The sequence below is a fragment of the Vipera ursinii genome (genome assembly GCF_947247035.1).
Source record: "Vipera ursinii genome assembly, chromosome: 1".
NCBI lineage: Eukaryota > Metazoa > Chordata > Lepidosauria > Squamata > Viperidae > Vipera > Vipera ursinii.
In genome coordinates this window covers 35981861-36004085 of record NC_139512.1, presented here as the reverse complement: position 1 = coordinate 36004085, position 22225 = coordinate 35981861, and the positions used below count along the sequence as shown (strand labels likewise).

The window sequence follows — 22225 nt, the reverse complement described above, 5'->3', positions numbered from 1 at the left end:
TACAATAACATGTGATCTTTATGTGCTGATAAATTAACATGCAATTGTAGAATTAGTAGTCAAATGCCAGCTTCCGTGGGGTCATGAATTCCTTCACCATTTCATCAGTGATCTGCTTTCGCCTTTGCTGGTGAGCTGCAATCAAGGGCTGAAGTGTTTCAATCAACACCTTCTTGAGTTCTCCTGTCAGCAGGGCTCCACTTGTGTACGCCTGCCAAAGAATGTCACAGTCAAACGGAATGTTCATATCCAGTAACATCTCCTGCTAATCTCCTAAAAGGTACTGTGTGGGCATGGAAAGCACTCTGCCTTTCTTAACTAGTAGTATCATTCCCTCCAAGTGTCTCATAGAACTTCATAGAAAGGGATACTTTAGGCACAGGATAGTGGATTGGAGGTGCAATTTGATGACTCAGAAGTTCTTTTTAACTCTCTGAATACTTAGCTAGTGCAGTATTATAGCTAGAGTAGGACTGGGAAGAGACAGGAAGAATTCAACTTTCAGACACAGAAATTTACTGAATGACTTTGGGCCAATCATTTAGTGTTGTGGGAAAAAGTGGGAGAGAGGAGTGCCACCTTGAATATAACCACCTTGAATATCTTGGGGACAAGGCACAATTTAAATATAAAAAGTACTACCTTCTACTTTAAATAATTATGCTGTAACAATATCAAATTTATAGATGAAAAATAGATTCTGATGCCTCAATGAAATGCTTTAAGAAAAAAATATCTTATAGTTTGTCTCAGGAATCTGGCCCCTTGTGGTACTGAAAAAGGATGATCATCTCGGAATAGTTTTTCAAGATGAGCAAAACGTTTCCAAAGGAGATGGCAATTACCTGCTTAATTTGTTCTAATCTGTCATCATCTTCAAGGAAGAAGGTGAGGTACATATAAGACACATCCACATCACAGTTGCCACCATACCGCCTATGCTCTTCAACAGTGTCTTTGCCACCAGAGAAAGCATGTTTATTAATCTGGAGCAAGATACAAGAATATGTGCATGCATTAGAAGTGGGGGAAAGCTTTTATATAAAGTAAACTTCATATACAATAAACAGCATCTATAGATTTTTCAATATTAATCAACATATTACAATCAAATTTTATATGAGCTTCAGGTAACATACAGTATTCCGATACTGCAAAGTAAAGAAGGCCACATCGAATCAAAAACAATTACAGCTTATTACTCAAAACTGAGTTAAAATTTCCACCCACCACCAATATGTTGCTGAGACAGGTATTATGGATTTTCCTTTGCATCATTATGATAATGATAAAATAATAAAACATAAAATTATGCTAATGATCCATAGAAAGATAGAACTGATCTCCTCCAGGGTATGACAATTGCATGTTTACGAGAGTTATGCAAAACATGGCTGATGAGGAAAGCCCACGCTCTTTAAAGCCAAGCAGACTGGGATTATACACCTTGATAAGTTGCCTAGCAACTGTCACTATGAAATGATTTCATGGTGCCATGGAGAGTCAGTCAGTTGGAGGATCCTTAGTACATTAAATACTGCTGTTAGTTTAGCTTGCAGTGCAAAGACACATGAGTAGAGTGAAGTATTTACGGCTCAGTCTGCTTAAGAATATAATTTTTAATATTTGCTACAACATTCTTTTAGGAAAAGCTGTGAAAAAAGTAGAGCTGGAACTCAATAGCAATGCAACCTGTGTACAGTACTGGTCTCTTACCTTTGTTTTGATTTGCTTGGGTGTATCAGTAAGAAAGATAGAAGAGTTAGGATCACTAGCACTCATTTTTGTTTGTGCTCCCTGCAAGGCTGGGAAGAAGACAGAATGCAGTAATGCTGGCTTGGGATAGCCAATCCGAGGAGCTACATCTCTTGTCATTCTAAAATAGGGATCCTAAAAAGAGGAAAAAAGAACCAGAACAAAAAGCATAACAGAATGAACTGCTATAGTGTTGGTCAGGAGAGGAAGAATTTAATAATTTAATTTAATTTAATAATTTGATTTCTATACCGCCCTTCTCCCGAAGGACCCAGGGCGGTGAACAGGGCAATACACAATAAAAATCGAATACAAAAATTAAAAAGCCATTAAACATCATGCCCATAAAATCAATACATATTAAAGTTAAAACTAGTTTTAAAAACCCAAACCCATCCCGTCAGACCAGGCCAGCTTGTTCGAAAAAGAATGTTTTGAGATCGCGCCGGAAGGAGCGAAGGTCGGGGGCCATCCAGAGCTCAACCGGTAAGCAGTTCCAAAGGTCTGGCGCGCCCACAGAGAACGCTCTCCCCCTGGGGGTCACCAATCGGCATTCTTTGATTGGCGGCACCCTGAGGAGGCCCTCTCTGTGGGAGCACACTAGACGGAGGGAAGCTGATGCCGGCCGCAGGTGTTGCCGTAGGTAATCCGGACCCATGCCATGAAGGGCTTTGTAAGTCATAACTAACACCTTGAAAAGCATTACAAATGGTACAAAGTGTTGGAAAACCTTAAGTTAACTTGTCTAAAAAGGACAGAAGCTTGGATCAAAGGCAAGCTGCAACTAGAGATCTGCAGAATGTATATATAGCTCTAATGTTTACACTTGCTTTTTGGATTGGATGTAATGGATTTGATGGAAGCTGTTTAAAACATCTCAGAGAACTTTCTTACCTGATCAATTGCACATGGGATTAAACACTGGATATCCTTCCTATTGTTGAAGATCTCTGGAAATGATGAGCTAAAGGATGGAGCTGCCTGAATAGCAGGAAAACTTATCTTTCCTAGGAGAGCACAAAATACTCATTTGTTCAATAAAACATAATGAAAAATAGAGTGGTTAAATACAGAAATTAGATGCCAATGTTATAAGAAATGCTAGTTATGAGAGGCCTAAAGTTAAATAACTTATTACATGTAAAGAATGCATATAAATGTATGTCAGAATTACACATTTAACAGGCAACATGCGAGCAAATAAATATTTTAAAATCTTAAATAGTAATTTGAAATACCACAAATGGAACTGTTATGTAAACAGTTGTAACTTTGTGACAGTGATTTTTACTTGATGTTATGTTATATTCTTTTTCTTTTCTGTACACCATACTTTTAGCTGTTTAAACATTACCTAAGCAGAAATGACAATATCCCAGTTCAAGTACAGGAGGGAAAAACTCACAGGTACCCTCATCATTAGTAAGGGTGTCTGAAGATGCTACGAGCTATATAGTTCAGCCATATATCTCAAATTCTCCATCTATCTAGATTACAACTATAACAAATGTGTATCTCTACAATTAGGTAAAGGTAAAGGTTCCCTCGCACATGCGTGCTAGTCGTTTCCAACTCTCGGCGCTGGTGCTCATTTCCATTTCAAAGCAGAAGAGACAGCGCTTGTCCGAGGACGTCTCCGTGGTCATGTGGCCGGCATGACTGGACGCCAAAGGCGCACGGAACGCTGTTACCTTCCCACTGTAGTGGTCCCTATTTTTCTACTTGCATTTTTACGTGCTTTCGAACTGCTAGGTTGGCAGAAGCTGGGACGAGTAACAGGCGCTCACTCTGTTACGCGGCACTTGGGATTCGACCCGCCAAACTGCCGACCTTCTGATCGACAAGCTCAGCGTCCTAACCCACTGAGCCACCGCGTCCATATGGATAAAGTATCACCAATTGATTTCAACAACAAAAGTTGCTTTAGTTTTCACCCTCCAGAGCTACTAATTATCACAAGACATTATAAAAACTGATTCTGCTGTGTTCATCAGGTCAATGCAATTACTATCCTTATAAAGCAAAGATGCTTCTAGTGAATTTACTTATGACATTTTTATTTCATATCCACCCTCACAACCCCTTCCAAAAGCTGAGGATAGTTTCTACATTAATTTTATCTTCAGAAAAATACTGTGAAGCATAAAAATTATTTGTGTGATTCTCCATGGTTAAATAAAATTTGAACCTGCTGTCCCTGGCATTAGTCCAAGATTCAAACACTGTATCTCACTGTTATGTTTTTTTTTTGAACCAGAACTTCAGGTAAGTTTTTGTTTCCAATATCTTGTATTAGTTAATAGAATTCTATCGTAACTCACCTATGCAGTCACTATCTGTAAAACCGAAGATTCCTTTCACTTGGTTGAATGTCACATGCTTTTGAACTTTAACAATATTTTCATAGAAGCCAACACTTGTCCTGGGAAAAGGGCAGAGAAATCAAAATCCGAAATCTTAACACAGAGAAAAATGTGTTCTTGAGAATGCTCATAAGTCAATATTGCAATCAGGTTATGAGGAAACATGGGTGATTAATATATTGTATTCAGAATCAGGTTTAAATAAAATTTAGGCTACTTTAATTAGCTTTTTCATGAAGCATTTCCAAATTATTTTATTATAGATTTCACTTTAGTATAAAGGTACTTATAAGCTTATACACTTATCCTGTTCTCATACTGTATTTAAGCCACAAAGAATTGTCATACTTTTTCATTACATTTTTTTCCCATATGGATAAAAGGATCACCAATTGATTTCAACAACCAAAGTTGCTTTAGTTTTCACCCTCCAGAGCTACTAATTATCACAAGACATTATAAAAACTGATTCTGCTGTGTTCATCAGGTCAATGCAGCCTGACAAAGGGCACTGCAGGAATTGAGCCAGGTCAATACACCTTCTAAGTTTGCAAATCTAGAACATTAAAACTCTGTAGAAAACCACAAGATAGTTTTTCAGAGCCTAGCCAAATAATAAACACAGCACAATTCAAGAATGTTTTTCTTTTAATAAAATAGTTTTTTCTAAAGCTGAAAGAATTCCAAGTGTTGCTGTAGCTCTGTTTGTTCCCCCTAATGCAATAAAATATAAGAATTATATTTCAACCACGATATTTGAATCTCTTCAAATGGCTCATTAGTATGAAAGAAATACAAGGTTATCAAACATACTTTAAAATGGCAATAACACAATTATTCCGTAGACGAATACTCTTTATGCTGGCTTTTATCTCAAAGAACTTTTTTTAAGCAGTGTTCTTTCTAAAACTGATACATGCCATATTATGTATTAGATTTCTTGAAAGAAAATTGGTTAAAAAAGCACCAGTTCACTGTGTTGTTTAATATTAGTTTAACAATATGGTTAGTTTAATATTACCTGGTTAGCTTAATATTATGTCAAAATGATGAATTTTGATCATTTAGTTATAAAAAAATAAGATCCTTACCCCATATAAGAGAAATCAGAAAAGATAAAAGTTTTATTAATGTCAAATCCACAGGCTATTATGTCCTTGATGTTTTCTATAGCATACTGGTAAGCTTTTTCAATGGTCAGATCTTTCCACAAATATTTCTCATCATCAGTCATTTGTATGATTAATGGGACATTAAATGTTTCTTGTAACCACCTAGTAAGAAACAAAACAAGTTTACACAAAACAAGTGTTTCAAGGTAACTTCTAGTTAAATTATGAGGTATGCAAATTACAAGTTGATAAACTTATTTACAATCACTTTTGTAGCCTTTGGAGAAATATTTTCTCAGTCAGCAACATTTATTTGAATATACCTCTTGGTATGTAGATAAACATCTGCCTATGGATATGCTAATAATAATGTGGTAATGTATATAATAAATGCATATGATAAATTTGTGGAAGTAGTTTATCTTTTAACCAATATATGTAACAGGCATGCGAAACTGCCAGCCCCTGGGCCGGATGCATCACGCTGAAACTGTGCCCACCCCATTGTATCTTGGGTTCTAATATTTAATTTTATTGTGCTTAATTGTGCATGTAATTTTCCTACAGCAGCAATTATTTTGGACAACTCATACAATTACAGTACTTAAGTTTGGTATTCAGATTTTGGAAATTACCTGTTTCTTTTTTTCCCCTGCAGCATTAGACATAACATATGTCTCTAGATATCGAATTCCATATATGCATCATGCTGATAGATGTTAATAAATATTTGCCTTGCCTGTGTAAAATAACAAATTGCCTGAACAATTTCAAATAATAATTGTTCCTCTTATCTCCAATCCTTAAATTACTTCTGTTGGTTTCAAACTGATATATATGGCTGATTTCTGGAATAAGGCAGCACTTGACAGGAGTGTTCTCGAGTTAATTATGTTAACTAAGGTTTGGATTAATAATTTTTCAATTCTACAATACTGATACCTTGTAAATCTTTCAAGTACCTCTGGAAATGGAGCGCTATATAAACTGAAGTCAAAATTGGATGTAAATATTCTTAATGTGCAAAAACATGTCTGTATGTATACATATACAGTATGTATTTTCTGCTTATTAAAAATATTTGCATCCAATTTGGGGTGATTTCCCTTCCCCACAAAAGTACCTTACACAACACAATTCAGGAGAGTATACCAAAGTTCAAGAAGAGAGATCAACAAAGAAATGATACTTCTGTAAACTTCTCTGTATATTGATCTCAACATCCATGTCCTAATTCCAGATATCAGCATTTAGCATAATGCAAACATCTGCCACTGAGATTAACTACTTTTAAAACAAGAAATAATTTAATAAAAAAGCACAACTTATCAGAATTACTTACTTTGTAAACATAAATGGGATAAGGTGGCCAACATGCATTGTCTCAGATGAGGGACCTCTGCCTGTGTAAAGGTAAAATGGTTTCTTCTGTTCATAGGCATCAAGAATTTGGTTCATATCTCTGGAGGAAAGTGAGGAAATATTGTACCATTTCAAGGAACCGCCCAGTCATATAAAGATGAATGACAGCGGTATAAACACATTTCAGTGATTATTTTGTATTAAAAAAGATACTATGCCATAATTTATATATGTAACAACATTCCAGTTTTGAAATACAAGGAATCCCAAAGGTGATTTTTCCCCCAGGAGGCAACTGGACTTTGTTTTTCTTGAAGATGTTGCGCTTCCAATCCAAGACGCTTCTTCTCATTCAAGAGCTGAAGAAGCTTCTTGGATGAGAAGCGAAACGTTTTGTGAATAAAAGCACCTTTAGGACAACCAAGACCTGGATGACTGACAATCTTCATAGACAAATACAAAGAATGTATTTCACCACCATTTCCATTTCATGCTCTAAGTTTTAGTTTTCTTTCATAGGAATGCTTGTAGAATAGTACTCAATATATTAAGATTAAGAAAACCAAGATCATGGCATCCGGCCCTCTCAATTCCTGTCAAATAGATGGGGAAGAAATGAAGGTAGTGACAGATTTTATTTTCCTGGGCTCCAAGATCACTGCAGATGGGGACTGTAGCCAAGAAATTAAAAGACGCTTGCTCCTGGGGAGGAAAGCCATGGCAAATCTAGACAGCACACTAAAAAGCAGAGACATCACCCTGTCAACAAAAGTGCGTATAGTCAAGGCTATGGTCTTCCCAGTTGCAATGTATGGCAGTGAAAGCTGGACCATAAGAAAGGCTGAGCGCCAAAGAATTGAGGCCTTTGAACTATGGTGCTGGAGAAGACTCCTGCGAGTCCCTTGGACTGCAAGGCGATCAAACCAGTCAGTCCTAGAGGAGATCAACCCCGACTGCTCTTTAGAAGGCCAGATCCTGAAGCTGAAACTCAAATACTTTGGCCACCTAATGAGAAGGAAGGACTCACTGGAGAAGAGCCTAATGCTGGGAAAGATTGAGGGCAATAGAAGAAGGGGACGACAGAGAATGAGGTGGCTGGATGGAGTCACTGAAGCAGTAGGCGTGAGCTTAAATGGACTCCAGAAAATGGTAGAGGACAGGAAGGCCCGGAGGAACGTTATCCATGGGGTCGCGATGGGTCAGACACGACTTTGCAGCTAACAACAACATATTAAGATGAATGAAAGAGGCATTTAGAAAGAGTATTTTGTTGAATTCAAATAAGCTAGTGATAAAGCATACTTACCGATGAGAAAAGAAAATACCTCGCCGTAGAAAATGATGTGGTTTATGTGCTGTAATTCTCTCTATTCTATTGATGAGGTCTTTATCAATTTTGCTACTGCCAAATCGAACTGAAAAAAACAGAAATAGACACTAAATTACATTCATGATGGTGAATAAATTAACGAACAGTACATCATATAGCCCCATTCCTCACAAAATAATTAGTTGAAATGTTTTGAAAAGGTTGTACCATGTGTAAATTATGAATACTTAAGAGAAAGGTCAAAAAGTGATGATTCTTGCTGATTTGATTGGTCTCCTGAAATCTCCAGTTATAAAATAGGTAGCTGGTCTTGACTTGAAAATTAACTGCACAATAAATATTTGCTGACAGAACATGTCTACTTATGCAATTAATGCACGGAGACGGCATTGGTCGCGCTGGTGAATGATCTCTGGAGGGCTCGGGACAGGGGGCATTCCTCTGTTCTAGTCCTATTAGACCTCTCTGCGGCTTTCGATACCATCGACCATGGTATCTTGCTGCGGCGTCTCAGGGGACTGGGAGGCACAGTTTTACAGTGGTTCTCCTCCTATCTCTTGGGACGTTCGCAGTCGGTGTTGGCAGGGGGGCAGAGGTCGACCGCGAGGTCTCTCATTTGTGGAGTTCCTCAGGGGTCGGTCCTCTCGCCTCTCCTGTTCAACATCTACATGAAGCCGCTGGGTGAGATCATTCGTGGTTTTGGAGTTGGGTATCATCAGTACGCTGATGATACCCAACTTTTCTTTTCGACCCCAAACCACCCCAGTGATGCCCTCAACGTGATGTCCCGTTGCCTGGAGGCGGTTCGGGTCTGGATGGGGAGGAACAGACTTCAACTCAACCCCGACAAGACTGAGTGGCTTTGCATACCTTCATCCCGGGTTTATTTGGACATTCCACCTCTGGCTATGGGGGGTGAACTATTACCCCCCGTAGATAGGGCTCGCAACTTGGGAGTCCTCCTAGATTCACGGCTCACCTTGGAAGACCATATAGGAGCTGTGACTAGGGGGGCCTTCGCCCAGGTTCGCCTGGTGCGCCAGTTGCGGCCCTATCTTAGCCGGGATGATTTGTGCACGGTCACTCATGCGCTCGTGTCCTCTCGTCTGGACTACTGCAACGCTCTCTACATGGGGCTGCCCTTGAGGACCACCCGGAGGCTCCAACTGGTACAGAATGCAGCCGCGAGAGTGGTGTTGGGAGTCTCCCGATACTCCCACGTTACACCTCTGCTCCGTGAGCTGCATTGGTTGCCAGTTGTCTTCCGGGTGAGATTCAAGGTACTGGTAACGGTGTTTAAAGCCCTCCATGGCATGGGGCCGGAGTACCTCAGGGAACATCTGCTGCCGGCATCAAGCTCCCTGCGCCCTGTGCGTTCCCACAGAGAGGGCCTCCTCAGGGTGCCACCGATCAGAGAATGTCGATTGGTGGCCCCCAGGGGGAGATCCTTCTCTGTGGGCGCTCCGGAGCTGTGGAATCAGCTACCGGTAGAGCTCCGGATGGCGCCCGATCTTCGCTCCTTTCGTCGCGATCTCAAGACATTTTTGTTTGTACAAGCTGGCCTAGCCTGATGGGGATCGGTGGGGTTGTTTTATCTTTGGTTTTTTAATTTTATCTTGGGGTTTTTAGAATTGTACTTCTATTGTTTTTATCTAGGGCAATTGTTTAATCTCTTTTTAATGTTTGTATTTGCTATTTTATTCTGCCCTGTGAACCGCCCTGAGTCCTCAGGGAGAAGGGCGGTATATAAATGTTATTAAATTAAATTAAATTAAATTAGATTTCAAGATACCTGTTTCAATCTATTACCGTATATTACCTTCATAATTCAGTAAAAATTTCACCCTGATGTCTGAATACACAGTATATCTTAAGATTTATTTTGTAAAATCTACTGAATACAATGACATTGTGAAATATTTTGCTTTTTGAAGGATTAAACTCTACAGCAGGTGTACTATTTGGTTTCAGCCCTTAAATAGTAACATAAAAATGGGCTATTAATGTCAGTTGTCACATCCCATTTTAAAATCTAAACATAATAATTTTAAAAATTCCAAACTGAAAAAACATCCCTACAGTGCTGTCCATAAAAGTTGGGATTTAAAAAGGAAAGGAAACTTAATAAGGCTTCTTTGCGAATCTTAAAGAAACATACTAGTTGAATAAGATCAAGGCTCAATGTATTCTACCATCTTAACCATGACACTTTCATGAAATCCCACCTGCAGAGCTTGAAGCTGTATTTCACCACCCATGTTGAATTCCCCTAATTCATTTAATCTTAATTTATATTAATATTTAATATTTCAATGTTTTAATATTCTGTACTTTCACTTTTATGATGTAAGCCACTCAAAATCACTTGACAGTGAGATGGGCAGCATATAAATGTAATGAGCAAACAAACATGTATTTTAAGGTAATAGAACCCCACACACCTATAAGTTTATCATAATCCACTCCTTTTGCATTGGATGTCTGCACTGTCCAGGGATCCACAAAATCATCCTCTTCAGCATTGTCTGGACTATTACTGACTGGAGTGAAATCTGTTGGAGGAGAATCTGCTTTATATTCTTGACCTGTTGCTGTTTTATAGGTTACTTTTAATGACAGCAACAACTTAACTGCAGCATCAATTTCATCCTGGGAATAAAATAACAGCATTCAAATAAATTTAAGTTTAGAGACACTGAGCCTAGCAATTATACACACACACACACACACACACACACACACACACATTCAATGTTCTCAACATCTAGCATGCATAGAAATTACAATGTGAAGACAAAAATCTGTATGGGAATGAAACAACTGGTTCTCTCCCCCCAAAAAGGCAACTACAGCCAAACAATCTGCTTATGTAATGTTGAGCACGTCATTCAAGGCCTCTATTGCATTTTTTCCACTTGCAAAACAGGTACAAATATTTATCTATTTCATAGGGGCACAGCAGAACCAAAAAAGGAAAGGTTATTATAAGTATTCCATTTAAGAGTTTGGTAAGCATATTCCAATTAGAACCAAATTGCTTCACTAGTGTAGCATGTCTTTCTTTAAAAACCAAGTATTTTTTACAGAACACTTTATTTATATAATTTATATGGCTGCTCGTCTCACAATATGATGCCTATGTCATCCTATGGTTTGGGACAGCGCACAAAGATTAAAAATGCAACAGGGAAAAGCATTAGTTCAGAAAAATCACCTCTATAGCAAAACTTCCAGGCCTGAAAGTCTGAGGAAACAGGTCTTCGGTGACTTACAAAAGGCTAACAAGATTAGGGCAGGTTTTCTTCTTGGGTGTTTACAGCAACTGTTCTTGATAAGAACTAAGCCTAAATCAAATGCAGGACTGCCTTTTTCCCACTGTTTCTGCTCACCTTTTTGGATTTAGCAAAAAGGACATGCTAGTTCACAACCTTTAGTTGTACAAGGTAAGACTGTATCCATCTTAGAACAGATAATGCATTGGTTACAGCTTATCTAGATTGGAACAGATTTGACTGATTTTATCTATAGAATGTAATGCAGAACATTTACTATGAAGGTCATTTTTTTTACTAAATCTACAGTAAAAATTTAGCAATTGAAAACAGGCTATAGACAGATATTAAGGAAAACAACAAAAAATATTTACACATTGCATCATCACTGAATAAATCCTATAATGAATTTTAAATTTGTTCTTGCTCATTTTGTCATTTTATTAGTAGTGAAACTTGAATAAGAAAAAGGTCTGATTCAGGTGGCAGTCAAGTAAGTCATCAGTTTGTGACAATTTCTTCCAAGTACTATTTGTGAGTAGATGAGATGAACAAGAACAGAGCAAAGGCTGAATCACAGAATATTTTCACTAGTCCAGTAAAAGCCTTTGATGGTCTTCAATCACTTTCAACAATGTAAGGAGCACATTTGCTTACAGAAAAAATGCTCTGGATCTAACACTATATTTTATCAAGAAAATTAAAATTCAATTCTGGTAGCAGGACGACGGAACACCCCCTCACACACACACACAAATCCAATTTAATACTTTGTAGTAACATAGTTTTATTACAAGGCTCTTAAAATGTTTATATAGGTGGACTCCACAGAAATGATCCGTATTTTCAGGGAAATTCAACTAATAAAGTACTGCTTTACCTTTGATGCTTTCTTGGATTTCAGAGATCTGACTTTTTCTCCTTGTGCTGCTATTTGTTCAAACAGTTCAAGTGGCTTAAGAGAGCAAAAGCTTTCATTTGGAATATCTGCCATTTTAAGGAGTGTGGAAAGTCTTGTATTTTTAATTTAAAGTGCGTTTCATAATGTTTTATCCAGAAACTTCAAAACCGCAAGCTTGGAGAATTCTATAAGACAAATAATAAATATTAGTATCTTTCTCTCTCTCTCTGAATTACATAAGGGTAATTAGTTTACAAGTAGCCTTTCACTTATGATCATAATTTGGACTGAAACTTTGATTGCTAAGCAAGGCAATTAAGTAAGTCATCCTGGGATGCCAGATTTTATGACCTTTTTTACCACAGCTCTTAAATGAATCAATGCGGTTAAGTGAAGGATATGGTCATTAAGTGAATCTGGCTTCTCCCATTGGCTTTGTCAGCTGGGGAGAATCACAAATGCTGATCACGTGACTTTGGGACACTGCAACCATTATTAATCCATGCTAGTTGCTAAGGCCTGAATTTTGATCACGTGACTGTGGAGGCACTGCAATAATCATTAAGTGCAAGGACTGCTTGTATATCACCTTTGAATAGTTGCCAAAAAAGGGTTATAAGTTGAGGACTACCTGTAGTTATTGATAAGATCAGTAGCACAATTACACTAGTGAAAGGAGTAGATTATTAATTGTACTGTAATCAATGTCAGGAAGTGATTACATTTAAAATACTTTAGACTAGAGAGTTCCATCCTGTCAGTTTACTTCAACAAACCTGGGCTGCAATTAATCTCTCTGAGAAGAGCAGCTTCCCATATTTGCTTTCTGCTGTTTTCTGCACCTGGACTGTACCAGGATCTACCAGCATATAAACCTAGCAAACGAACGCATCTTTTAAAAAGGAACCAAATCGTACCCTGATATGCAAATTCCATTTGCAAAGATCTCAATAGATAATGTTAGTCAAGGGTTCTGTTTCAGTTTCAGCTGAATCTGCAATATGGATGGAACGGTAGTCGTGGCATATTCTACAGGGCCACTGTATGCATTTCAACGAGAAAGCTTGAAAAGTCCTTTGAATATTGAAATCTTAATTATCAACCTCCTGGTCAGGGTGGCCTACTACGGTAGTATTCACTCAAGGGCTAATTTTCAGGAGAGCAAAAGATACATACAACGCCTATCAACGAACCCAGAAAGTCAGGCGGAAGTAGCACATTTTTCTCTCCAATCCTAGATTCGGTTTTCCTTTTTCTCCCACGGAAATCTCTCTCCCCCCCCCCCAAAAAAGATCTCCCTTTCTTTTTCTCCGATCCCCAGCCGACTTTTTAAGATACCAAGAGGCCTCCCCGCTTTGCCTCCTTTCACCTCTTTCACCTGTCTTTACCTTACCTGTCCGCGGAATCCCCACTTCTTTCAGCGACTCCCCAGCAGGAGCAGCCCCATTGCATCAGCTAGAGAGTACAGCTCGTGCGACGCTGATCGTCTTCCGATCAGGAAAGGCGTTCCTAGCCCGGAACTGAGGACAAGGAGGAGGTAAGCAACCGAGAGCCTTCCCCTGCGAGCGCACTACGGGAAGGTCTGTCAGAGACGCCAAACTCTCTTAAAATAATAATAATAAAAAATAAAGAGCACACAAACCAGGAAGAAAGACGGATGACGTTGATGACAGTAAAATAGGAACGTTTGAGACCAAGTCGAGTTTCCTAGGGGTGGCTTTCTTGAGGGAAGGATGTGGCCACGCTGCAAGGCGATCTAATCTGATGTCAGAGGAGGCTGCTCTCAGGTAGTGTTGCTGTAAAGTGGATCCCCCTTTAGGTCAATGGCTTGAGTGACTAGGTTTTCTTTTTTTTTTCTTCCTTATCCGCTAGTCCCCGGCCCGCTCAGGATCTGTTTCAATGGCATCAGTTGCAGTTGGTAGCAATTAACCTCCAGAGCGGGCTTTGCCTGTTGTAAAAGAGGAAATAAATCTACCGAAGCACGTTTCGTAAACGCCTCTATTTCCTAAACAGACTGGTCGGATACAAAGAAGACAGAGTTTCAGATTGATTAGCAGTGATTTAATTGCCTGCTAATTTGCCCAGTGTGAAAAGATGCAGGAGTTGGCTTCTCCTTGCCTTCCCTACTTCTACTTTCAGCTATGCCAAGTATAGTTGCTTTTTCTAGCCCCTCGTCTACTTTTGTGAAATGTCCTAAGTAGTTCTTGCTTGCTGTTGATAATCCTTAATTATCTTCTAGCACATTAATCTATAACAGAAAAATGGAGTTGGAAGGGACCTTGGTTTTCTAGTCCAACCCCCTGCTCAGGCAGGAAAGAAACCCTATACATGTGATGGCGAACCTTTTAGAGACTGAGTGGCCAAACTGCAACCCAAAACCCACTTATGTATCATCTGGTGCTGGGTGGGCGTGGCCCTTTGGGTGGGTATGGCCAACTGGGTGGGCGTGGCCCATTGGGTGGGCATGGCTGCAGTGGTAATGGCAGACTGGGTGGGACTAAAATGTTAAATCAATCAATTCCAACTTTGCGAGAACCCCCCCCCCCCAAGAAGTTGAAATTGATTGATTGAACCTTTTGTTTTGCACATGGTGGTGGAGGCCTAAAGCAAAAAGGGTTTATAAAACCCAGCTGAATGCCTACGACTGGGGTGATGGCACGCGTGCCCACATAGAGGGCTCTGCGTGCCACTTGTGGCACCCGTGCCATAGGTTTGCCACCACGGCCCTATACCATTTCAGACAAATGGTTGTCCAATCTCTCTTTAAAAACCTCTAGTATTGGAGCATTCACAACTTCTGTAGGCAAGTCGTTCCACTGATTAGATCTAACTATCAGAAAATTTCTCCTTAGTTCTAGGTTGGTTCTGTCCTTGATTAGTTTCCATCCATTGCTTCTTGTCCTGCCTTCAGGTGCTTTGGAGAATAGCTTGACTCTTCTTGGTAGCAACCCCTGAGATATTGATGTCACCCCTAGTCCTTCTTTTCATTACACTAGATATACCCAATTCCACCAACTGTTCTTCATATATTTTAATGTCCAGTCCCCTAATCATCTCTGTTGCTCTTCTTTGCACTCTTTGTAATACTTAATCTATCTTTAAACTCAAGAAAACAAAAGTATTATTTTTGCTGTCACCTGTGAGTTCAGCTAAGCATGCTAGTTAACATGATTGTCTTTTTAATATTTAACAACCCAGATTTTTCATTTTCCATGTTTACTTTCATAGTGAGCACTTCTAAAACCAAGAGGTTTCTTTTTTACTATAGGGGTACAACTAGTATTGTCCCATATATCAAATTGTTAATGTTTGTTTCTGTATTCTAGTAGGCTGATTAGCTAAAATTTGTATTTATATACACTGTTAGACACACTGAATCCACACTGCCATATCTATTGATGTATCAGTTCATTTAACTGAACGTGGCCCTCTACTTGCATTTTATAAAAACAGAAGGGTTGGCTCCATGACAGTTTTTTTATTCAGCAAATGAGTAAAATTATCTTATTTGGGAAAGGCCAAATTAGTATTTTGAGACTAACATTTTATTGATTATATAGCATCTCCAAGACCTCTTGAGTTAGAATTAACTAGCCCTGTATAATCAGGGAGAGACTTTTAATTCTTCTGCATTTTTTGCAAAGTCAGATGCTGAAACGAAAAGGACATGGTGCTGTTTTATACTAGCACTAACTTTATAGAGCAGTCTTTCTCTAAATGTTCGATTGTATGGTATAGTACAGGTCTTCTGAGAGACCTGTGAAGACAGAATTGTTCTAAATTATTATTATTTTCTGATTGATACTAATTCCCAATGGAGATATATGCATTTTTCATAGGGGTTTTTAGTCAGGTTATTTCTGAATCATTAGATTTTTTTATCATGGATATTTTAATATTTAATAATAGTTATTATTGATATTATATAGCTATTTTAATGTTTACTGTGGATATTAATTAAAATTAAAAGTAAAATATTTTTAAACCCTAGAAATAAATTATGATGACTTTTGTAAGAAAGAGATGTAACAGAATTATTTAAAGTGACAGTTTATATTTGTTCCTTTCATTACAGAAACTACTCACTGTTGATGAGAATCCAAAGACGTACATTTCAGTGTTTCCCCCTACCCTATAGTTCACATAATGAGTTTTTCACTTGTTGCCTATGATGATTCTGATTCTGAAGCAGAGACTGGGAGATCTGGAGATGTTATTAGCAGTGAAATCAATCTAACAAATTCTGCTGTGGATGTTGTTCAGCCCAGTGATGACTTAAATATTATTTCTGAGAAAAAAGTCTACTCTGTGGAATACATGGGCAGCTCCGAAAAGAACATGTGTTATGAGGATACCTTTCAACAGCATCTACAACCTAATGAAAAGGCTATAATAGCAGCAGAACAACAGAAATTGTACCCTGCTACTTTGACAAAAACAAGGACTAAGTATACCCAGCCATTAAATCCTTTATTGGAACCTAAAATACCTTCAGGAAATGCATATGCTCAGAAGAGGGGGCATGATGATGGAGATGTAACTATTCAAAAACTGAGACCATATATTTCAAAAAAAATGCAACAGGAAAAAAAGGAATACCAAAAAGAAAGCGTATCTTCTCCAGTTAAATTTAGTACAGCTGAAGATAAAATGTCAGTTAAAATTTCCCAATATATTATGCCATATATAGGATCAAAATATGCAGTTACTGAAATTCCAAAGAACTTGGTGTTTCACATGGCTGAGCATGGTGGACCAATTAATGCAGTTTGCTGGTGTCCTCTGCAGAGGTGGAGCCATATGTTGCTTTCTGCCTCTATGGATAAAACTGTCAAGGTAATGTGTTGCAATATAAATGTCTTTAATTAACCATTACTTATACAATGATTGAAGCTCCCTTCAAGCCTTTTTCTAAGCTATTGGAAACAAAATATAATCTGTATCTTGTCTATAACAATCTGAATTAAGATAAGATTGTGTGTTGATGAATATTGTCTGTACATTTTGTGGATGTGAAAAATACTGAACAGTGCTACCGGTTTCATCTAATTCTTGGTTAAGGGTGAATGGGAGAAACAAATTATCCATAGCAATTGCAGGAGCAAAGGCCCATCAGGCATAGCCTCAGATGAACAGTGGGCAGTATCTCTCTCGCTTTCAAAGCTGCATTTGGGTTTTTGAAGCCTGGGAGGGACATAGAGTCATGAAAAAATGTTTATTTTTAATCCCTTTCCAGGAAAAACATTTGAGGCACCAGCCTACAACCTCATTCTGTGCTAAGTGTCATAACCTGCTATTTTTTTTAACAGTCAGGACATCACGGCTAGCTTAGTCCTTGAAGTTTTATGCATTTTTTACACAAAAGAAATACCACAGTTTCAAAACAGATAACTACCATTTGTGTGCATACATTGTGCTTATCCAGCAGAATCAACTCAGAAATATTCGGAAATAAGCTCCAGTGAAAACGGTGAGACTTATTGAGAAATTAATAGTTTGGATTTTAAAAATCTTTGGGCTCACAATGTATTCTTTTATAATCTTCATCTTGACTTGATGTTGTCAGCTTGAAGGATGCCCAGGTATTTGTAATGAACATCTTCATCCAGACTTTTAATTTTATTTCCGTAGGCTATCTTGATTCCCTTAGTTTTCATTATTTTCCTCCATTGATGGTAAAAGTGGCACATTTATCCAATTCAAACTCCCATTTGTTGTATATATGGACAGTGTTGAGCAGTGATTTATTATTATGGTTGGTCGCACAGTCATCCAGATGTTTAGATTATATTTGGCATTTTTATCCACCTAATATTTATTCTTATTATTTCAGTAATCAAAGCACTTCTTACTTCCTACTTTGTTGTCTAAAAACTTAATTGACAAGAAGGCCCGTTTCTAAATAAGAAATAATTATGTTTCCTAATTTAAATGTGAGAGGCATATATTGCGATGAAATAATTTTTATATGAGAGATATGCTGAAATGGTCTCTTGAATTCCTTTTCAGAAATGCAGATTTGCAACTGGTACATTTGGACAATCAGAATTTAAAATTAAAAAGCCATTTTTTTGCTAATAAGTCAAGGATTGAGAATCATTGGATAAAGCAACATTACACACACACACACACACACACACACACACACACACACACACAGACACTAAATGCATATAGTTATATAAATGTTGAAAAACTACTGGATACTAGAACTTGAGTAACTCCTGTTTAATTGTTTTGTGGAATAACTATTGTAGAAGTTTTTTTTAAAAAAAGTGATTAATACTGTTACTTTTGTTCTTATTGTCCTGTAACTTTTAAGCCAGTAGAGGGCACAATTAGATTAAATATAAATGTAAGACTAGAATTCTAACTGCAATTTGCTTTTCAACTTGCTTGGTCTGTTATCGCAAAAAGGCAGCATACTGTTTAAGGTCATAATTGCATTCATTCTGGGAAGGAATTTTAGTTACTTTAAAGCAATTACAAGGATCAAAAATATATTTATTTTTGTGCCTCATTTTCTAAATGTAGTTTTCCTAACTTCATTTGTACTAATGAAGTTTAGTAGTTTCAAACCATATGTGTCAAGCTACACTTGAGAGAGAAGGAGTAAAGAAGTTTGTGAGCTCAACACAGCACTCTATTCCTTCTTCAAGGATTAGATAATCTTAACTAATCTTGTGAATATGGTTGAAAAATGGAAAACCATTTGTCTAAAGTGGTATAAGGCAGGGGTAGGCAACCTTGGCTCTTTTATGACTCGTGGACTTCAACTCCGAGAATTCCTGGGCTTCCTGCCTGAGCAGGGGGGTTGGACTAGAAGACCTCCAAGGTCCCTTCCAACTCTGTCATTCTGTCATTCTTTTATTTTGTTAATCTCACTGATAATTGTTATAAAGAATTGTTTGGTACAGTGTCCAAAGTGGACCTTTGTTGGTCTACTATTCTGATGTGTTTTTCAGACAAAAATCTGGCTGGGGAATTTTGGGAGTTGAAGTCCAAACATCTTAATGTTGTCAAGGTTGAGAAACACTACCCTAAGCTAACAAAAAGTTGACTGATATCTGCATTTTAAACAAGGAATATTTCAACTGCCTTCTGTAAATATGGTTCAGGGTGATTCACAGAATATAATAGAATAAAAATACTACTACTACTACACAATACTACTAAAGGTATTCATTTATTAAATTTAATGTTACACATCTGTCCAATAGGGCAACTCTGAGTAACATCAACAGCAAAAGTAAACTAGTTATTATTATATACAACAAATAAATTCCAAAGTCTGAATAAGCAACTGGAGTGCATGTGGCCTACTGGGTGGGCATGGCTCTACATCATCAGGGTACCTATGGCTCTACATCATCAGGGTACCTATGGGGGCCTGGGCAGGAGTGGGACAGATCTGAGGGTCTCTGGCAGAAGGAGTTGGGACCAGGGCAAGTGCCAAGACATGGTCCACTGGAGGAGCCTCACTGTTCCTCTCAGGCCATGGGGGGAGGGTGGCGTGGAGGTCAAATGCCCAGCCCAGCCCTCAAGCACCCACCGCACTAAGCCCAGCCCCACTTCCCAAGGGGCTGCCCAGCTGCACTTACCTCCACTTACCTCAAGGCTGCTGCTGCTGTGCTTGCTCTCCTTAGCCTGGTTGCTCATGATGGGTATAAGGGCAAAGTCAAGAGGGAGGCCCACTCCCTCTCCATGTGAAGAGACCTGGCTTTGTATCCAAAGCTTCCTTAGCAATAGGATGGGAGACACACACACCCCAGGATAGGCCAGGAGGAGGGGGCAAGGGGATGGTGAAAAGGCAGCAGGGAAGGACTAAGGCAGGACTTCCCTTGGACCCTCCCTCTCTTTCTTTCTTTCCTTCCTTCCTTCCTTCCTTCCTTCCTTCCTTCCTTCCTTCCTTCCTTCCTTCCTTCCTTCCTTCTTTCCTAGTGGTGGGAAAATATTTGAGATGAGGGAGGGAGAAAAACAGGCAAGAAACACAGCTGGGGAAGTGTCATCCTTCATGAGGAATGAAGAAATGCACCATTGCCTGGAAGTGGCCAGCACATGGCCCTCGCCTACTTCACATATCCGGCTTGGTGGGCTCTGGGGGAGGGGATGCCATGAGCAGCATGAGAGTCGATGTTACCTGCGCAATGCTGCCCAGCCCCCAGCCTGCCCGGTTTTGGCAGGCAGCGGGTTGCTCTCCTCACAGTGCTGAAAGGCTGAGCCGGGTGGCTTGAATCTGAAGACAAGTGCAATACTGCCCAGCCCCTAGCCTGCCCAAAGTAGGCAGGGCCTTGTGCTGGCCACTTCCAGGTGATGGTGCATTTCTTCATTCCTCACAAAGGGTGATACCTGCCCAGCCTGCGCCCAGTGGGTGGGGCTGCCGCGGCAGGGCCCAGTCCCTCGCTGTTTCCAGACGGCCTTGTGGAGCTAAGACTGAATGCATTTCAGCATAGATGACCACCACGAAATTGTACATTGGCTCCCGGCCAGCCTGGGCCAGGGCCAAGGGAGCTGGGGCCATTCCCTGTTTCCAGGGTGGCTTCACGGGCCACAAGAAACCACTTCGAGGGCCAGATCCGGGCCCCGGGCCTTGTGTTTGACATATTTGAGTTAGAGTAAGAATAAGAGTGTGTGATGGATAAGCTGTAAACTTTACGATTGCCTGAACTTTTCTCCCCATCAATTTCCCCATTTCCTTTTGCTGCACCAGCATTTTGGCTGCTCTTGTTATGGTGGAAAGATAATAGCTAATGTTGACCCTTTTAGCACACACAGCTCTATAACTGATTTAGGTTTTTAGTAGTCTGCTGAATGGTTCTTTAGGGAGATACGGAGAATCTGACAGGAGTTGCATTGCATAACTCAGCAGAACTTTCCTCAAGATCTCAGGAAGTAATAGGGTTGAAGTCTCTCTTCCTCTTCCCAGTGATTTTGACTAACATAGTTGATTTGACTACTAGATCTTGATACGGACTGATCTGTCTTCAGTTCAACTTCCCCTCAGTAGTGACCTTAGTACAGCCCAAATCATTGAATAGGGATTGTGTTTGTGTGCATGCAATTATAGATATGTTCTGTCAACCATTTTGTTTTGTGTGGCTAATAGAATGAAACTGTCTAACCATATTTACCCAGTTGATGTGTATCTAGGGAGAACTGAATTTAACTTCCCACAATGTTCACCTTGCTGGACACTTTAAATAAAAAATGCAGAATATAATTATAATAAAATTATTAAATATAATAACATCTACTATTTACTATTATTGGTTCAAGAAATTGTTTCATGTATTTATTTCATTTATAAATACCTTATCAGGAGGTATGAATGTTTAGCTATAGTGTCTGCTACTATGTACTGCTGTACTGTAATTTTTATATCTTCTGATTCTAAGTTCATGTAATTGAAAAATATTGGAAAGTAAGACTTCTTTCTCTTTTTATTCATTATGAAAAATTACAAATTATATTTAGAAAAAATGTGTATGTGGAAGAAAACCTCTCTTTCCTTTTCTTTGCATGGAATAAAATCAATGACAGAATAATTCCAAAGGAGAGCTCTTTCTATAAATATTTTCTTTCTATCATTACTCTGAGAATAATGACTATTCATGTTCAGAAATCACATTTCCTTAGAGAAGTATTCTGAGATTGAACAGCACAGTGTATACAGTGCAAGAATATACACAGTATATGATTGAGATTATGATTTATGAATGAACTACTTACAATGAAGCACTTTGCATGTGGCAAAGTGCTTGAAAAGAAATTAATAATGCATAGATAGCTCAGGTTACAGTTTTGATTTCATCATCTGTTTTCTTTTCTGATAGGAGAGAATATTTGGCACCTTGGTGAAAGAAAGAACTATCTCATGCAGGAAAAAGTACAGATTTGGTTCATTTTGTAGGTAAAGAAGAGAAGCCATTTTTTCTATTCTTAATGTGCAATCAAATGTTGAAGCAAAGTCTCCAGGGGAAAAGTAAAAGGGTTATGAAGATCTAAAAGTTGCAGCATATAAATTGATCCAGATGTCTGCATAATGAAAAGGGCCTCCAACTTTCTGCCCTGAATGAAGCACTAATATTATGTAATATTTACGTATTTTTTTTAGAAATGCTTTATTGATT

General features: G+C 38.7%; 2 protein-coding genes across 3 annotated transcripts in view; one reads left to right on the top strand and one right to left on the bottom strand.

Moving 5' to 3' along the window:
- On the bottom strand, positions 1–13625 carry WARS1 (tryptophanyl-tRNA synthetase 1). Its single transcript, XM_083349079.1, has 11 exons — positions 13489–13625; positions 12075–12280; positions 10364–10571; positions 7899–8007; positions 6573–6692; positions 5210–5392; positions 4077–4177; positions 2650–2762; positions 1717–1890; positions 846–986; positions 1–211 (listed from the first exon to the last, which is right to left on the bottom strand). Exons 2-11 carry the CDS (start codon positions 12186–12188, stop codon positions 53–55), a joined length of 1422 nt encoding a protein of 473 aa, XP_083205205.1. The 5' UTR covers positions 12189–12280; positions 13489–13625; the 3' UTR covers positions 1–52.
- Positions 13626–13782: 157 nt separating this feature from the next.
- The window catches only part of WDR25 (WD repeat domain 25), a 117219-nt gene continuing 108776 nt past the window's right edge, over positions 13783–22225 (top strand). For both annotated transcript variants that reach the window (XR_014490771.1, XM_083349078.1), the window contains exons 1-2: positions 13783–13882; positions 16171–16931. Coding sequence is in view for 1 of the 2 variants with exons in the window: in XM_083349078.1 (XP_083205204.1) it covers positions 16242–16931 (690 nt within the window). In the remaining variant the exon portion in view is untranslated. The remainder of the gene's footprint in view (positions 13883–16170; positions 16932–22225) is intronic.

Coding starts and splice junctions, on each gene's coding strand:
- WARS1 (XM_083349079.1), bottom strand. CDS start 12,188: ATGGCAGATATTCCAAATGAAAGCTTTTGCTCTCTTAAGCCACTTGAA. Junction 8,008..10,363: donor GGATTATGATAAACTTATAG/GTGTGTGGGGTT, acceptor TGTTTTTTTCAG/TTCGATTTGGCAGTAGCAAA. Junction 1,891..2,649: donor TCCCATGTGCAATTGATCAG/GTAAGAAAGTTC, acceptor TCCTCTTTTTAG/GATCCCTATTTTAGAATGAC.